General features: G+C 39.5%; 1 protein-coding gene across 1 annotated transcript; it reads right to left on the reverse strand.

Annotated features, from left to right (window-relative positions):
• Nucleotides 1–1,252: 1,252 nt before the first annotated feature.
• rpl35 (ribosomal protein L35) lies at nucleotides 1,253–3,008 on the reverse strand. Its single transcript, XM_079162128.1, has 4 exons — nucleotides 2,916–3,008; nucleotides 2,287–2,423; nucleotides 1,804–1,885; nucleotides 1,253–1,444 (listed from the first exon to the last, which is right to left on the reverse strand). The coding sequence occupies exons 1-4, from the start codon at nucleotides 2,916–2,918 to the stop codon at nucleotides 1,295–1,297; spliced, it is 372 nt and encodes a 123-aa protein (XP_079018254.1). The 5' UTR covers nucleotides 2,919–3,008; the 3' UTR covers nucleotides 1,253–1,294.
• Between the last annotated feature and the right edge of the window lie 930 nt (nucleotides 3,009–3,938).

A 3,938-nucleotide genomic window follows, 5' to 3' on the forward strand; every position in this document is an offset into this window, starting at 1 on the left:
TACTGCATCGCTCCATTACGCATCAGCATACAGTATCAGCATTGATTTGTTTGGTAAATGATCGATGCAATATAAAAAGAACACACAATTAAAAAGTAAATAACTGTATTTTGCCCCAAAAATCGATAACCTTACTCAGGGTAACAGGAAAATATTGCTAACATTAGGCATGCAATAATACCTATAACACGTTTTTCAATAACAGTTAGCTAGCGTATTGTATAATTACACTGGTTCTCCAGCTGATGACAGTTTACAAGCTACTATTATTTAACACACTTCTAGCCTCTAAACCACAGATGCTCACAAGTAATTTTGGTCCAAGTCACCGTCTCTGACAACATTAGACGTCTGCAAGTTCCGATACTTCTTGTAGTGATACTATGGCATTGTTGTAATCTATTGTAACATTATATTCTCGTAATGCAGTTATCAGTTACATCCTTTTCATCCCCATTTACTCTGCTCTTGGTTTCGCTGACTCTCCCCCCACAACCCTGTGCCTCACCACAGCTTTAATACAGCAGACGAGGCGCTTGCGTGTGTATTCACATATCAGCAATAAAACACTTCAACAAAGCACTTTCACTTTCAGCCATTGATGCCCGTTTTATCTTGTATAAATGTATTTAATGACTGGTTTTAAATCAGTAATGTCTTGTCTAGTTGTCTTAATGTTTTTATAAATGTTTTACCCTGTCGCTGCTGAACTGACTTGAGTCGTCAACTTCATTTCGTTGTATGTTTTTACGATGACAATAAACATCCTTATCGTGATATGAATGTCCTAAATAATGTGGAAGTGTAGGTCAAGCAGAGTACATTAGTTTAACTAGCGACAGCCACACAGACGAATCAGAACTCCTTGATAATTGACAGTTAGCATTGATTATTAATTTCTAGCACTGCAGCTCCCCACTTCTATATGAATGAGATAGAAGTTTGTTTCACTCCTGTAGTCAGTTTCAATATTTTGGTAAACTTAAAACACGAGCACAGTGGACACTGAGCCTACACATCAATAAGGCACATTATGGTTTTGGCTCAAAAGAATGTTCTGATATATCTCGACATATAGTTTCACTGCAACATTTTGCAATAACATAATACAGCACAAGATTTTAATGATTTGGTTAGGACTAAAGGGCCATTGTCAACATTTCTCAGGTCAACTTTGTTGATAGAGAAACCTTCCTGAATTATTTTCTTTGTAGATAAAATGACAAAAGTAAACAAAATCTACACAAACAAATTTTGTCTTTAACAGATTTTATTTGGTCGATAGAAAAAGCCTCTAAGCTTTGACTGCAAATTTGCGGATGGAGTAGAGGAGGTCTTTCCTCTGCTGTTTCTTGGTCCGCAGGCTCTCTTCATGCTTGTTGAGCCGGCGGCGCAGAGCTCGGGTCTTCTTGGGTCTCAGATCCAGGGGCTTGTACTTCTTACCCTGCAACAAAATAAATTAACCTTTAGTTGAGCTGAACAAATATATTTTCGTCAGAATGAAGAGTGACATACATTAAGGAGAGGCATCAGAAGTCATTAATTGGCTCGTTTGTCGTTGTTTTTGTGAATTAGCAACCTCAGTAAACGGCCATATCAAAATATCTCAATCAGGATTGTTTCATCAGTCATTATGAGGAACACGCGGCTCATCTCAAGTCTCAGTCTTTTGGTAAGCAGTTGTGAATGCATCAGCAGATCATCAGCTCAACAAGTATCATCTTGGACTAGAGAACCACACACACAGTCTCCATGCGTGCTCGCTGAGGGGGGACTACAGTCCCAGGTAGCTGGTGCTCTCACCTTGTAGAACTTCCTCAGGTTCTCCTTCTGTGTCTGGTTGATTACAGTCAGGACTCTGGCGATGGATTTGCGGACAACGCGACTGCAATGAACAAAACATCAAAGTAAGACACTTTATGCAAAGCACATTTTAATTTACCGTTTATACACACTCAGCATACAGCTACATAGCGATCATATCACGTTAATCACGATGAAAGATGGGTAGTTTGCACACACTGCTTCAAAGGACATTGCTCAGTCTTACTCTGGTGACAGAGTTTAATGGAATTCTGACGATCCAAACCCATAAACTACAATGTTCATTGTACTTGGCGCATGTAAAAGTAGTAACTTTGCATTTCTGAATATATTCATTTAACATTTATTCGTCTTTTCACCTTTTTGATTACTGTTCATATGATGAGCAGACAGACCGCTAATCAACGATGCTCCTAATCTGACTCCTACACCACCACCAGACTATGGCGCCAGTGAACTCACATTTTGGAGAGCTTGGAAGCGGCTCCACCGGTAACCTTGGCCACACGGAGCTGGGACAACTCATTTTTCAGGTCGTCCAACTGCTTGAGCAACTCCTCCTTCTTCTTGCCCCGCAGATCTCTAGCCTTGATTTTGGCCTGGAACATGACAGGAGAAAACATAAGTGACAGCACCATGAAAGTCTCAATATCTTCTCTTCCCGACACGAATCCGCTAAGCTAACGCAGCTCCTTGCGGTTAGCAGACCGATAATATTACCCATTTATTCGATATTCGTCCGATTTGCCTTAACAGTGATACCGATTAAAGCCGCCTGGTACCAGTTTCTGCAAAGCTACATTAGCTTTACGTTATCCGTAAATGTTGTACAGCAATTGTATCCATCAGGCCATCAATACCCATACGCTTTCCAATTAGCTTAAAGCTAGCACCTCGGCTTAGCCCCGTCGGTCAGATGCAGCGATCAATAATATAACATTTTATTACATTCCAGTAGCAGCCTACTTAACAACACATACACAAATAGATGTATAAGAAGCTTATGTACATGTATAACAAACATTCACTGGGGTTTAGTTCAGATAAACGTAATAAAATCATAGTTAATGGTCGCGTATCGAGCTCCTCACCATGTTTCTTCTCACTGCCCTGTTGGAAAGGCCGGACGCACCGCGTGCTCACAAAAAGTAGCATCCGGAGAATTTCTTCTTTGTTGGTTGGCGTTTCACTGTCACGACACACAAACAGCGCCGCTCATTGGTGGAGCGTGGAAAAGCAGAAAACATGGTATATCGAATCACAAAAGCAATATTAAAAGTCAAGAAGTATAAAGATTGACACAAAATCATTGGAAAAGTAATACAATTATGAAATATATCACAATTATATAATCAAATGGTACGTAACAAATACAATAGAATTATAATCTAAAAATAAGGTAAAAATAAAAAATGAGTGGTCAGAGTGAGGAACATTTTGAAAGACTTTGCTTTCTTCATCACCCTCAGAAAACAAAAGGGGGGGGGGGGTTCTAATGCAGTGTTAGATGTCACAGAAAACTATTAGTTACACCGATATGACATTTTAAAAAACATAATATAGTATTAACAATGGGTATCAAAATGAATGATGTAATCCACTGTGGCACATTAAACAAATATATTCCCTCAGCGGGGACTCCTATAGTTTAAAGGCAGAAGGTTTTCAGTGTCACTTGTTGGTCCATGGTGAGAGGACACAATCAGTTCCTCTTTATCTCAGTCGACTCAGAAGGTTTTGATTTGACAAAATGTCTATCCACAGCGCTTTTTACGTCACCCGTGTGTATCATTGTGAGATGGTCTGTATATCTCTCAAGGCTCTGTAGTGAATCCTTTATAAACCAATATGCAGGGTTCTTCAGCATATAGACTACACGAGCTGTAGAACAGATGATCTTGGCTTTTAACTCAATAGTCCTTGCTTTAAGAGGACAGTTCATTGCCAGGTCTGATTTTCTAACTATTCAGTTTGACTAGATGGACATCTCTAGGAAGAGTCTTGGTTGTTCCAAACTTAACCCTTGTGTTGTCCTCCCGATTGCCATACACCTTTTGTCCTCTGGGGTCTCTGGTTTGACTGTTATTTAAAGCATATAGTATAAATTGTCAATC

This window comes from Pholis gunnellus (assembly GCF_910591455.1).
Source record: "Pholis gunnellus genome assembly, chromosome: 6".
NCBI lineage: Eukaryota > Metazoa > Chordata > Actinopteri > Perciformes > Pholidae > Pholis > Pholis gunnellus.

Excerpts from the sequence above, each read along its gene's own strand:
- rpl35 (XM_079162128.1), bottom strand. Across the intron at positions 1,886-2,286 it reads GCTTCCAAGCTCTCCAAAAT|TCGCGTTGTCCGCAAATCCA; the intron begins GTGAGTTCACTG and ends TGTTCATTGCAG. Across the intron at positions 1,445-1,803 it reads ACCTGAGGAAGTTCTACAAG|GGTAAGAAGTACAAGCCCCT; the intron begins GTGAGAGCACCA and ends ATTTTGTTGCAG.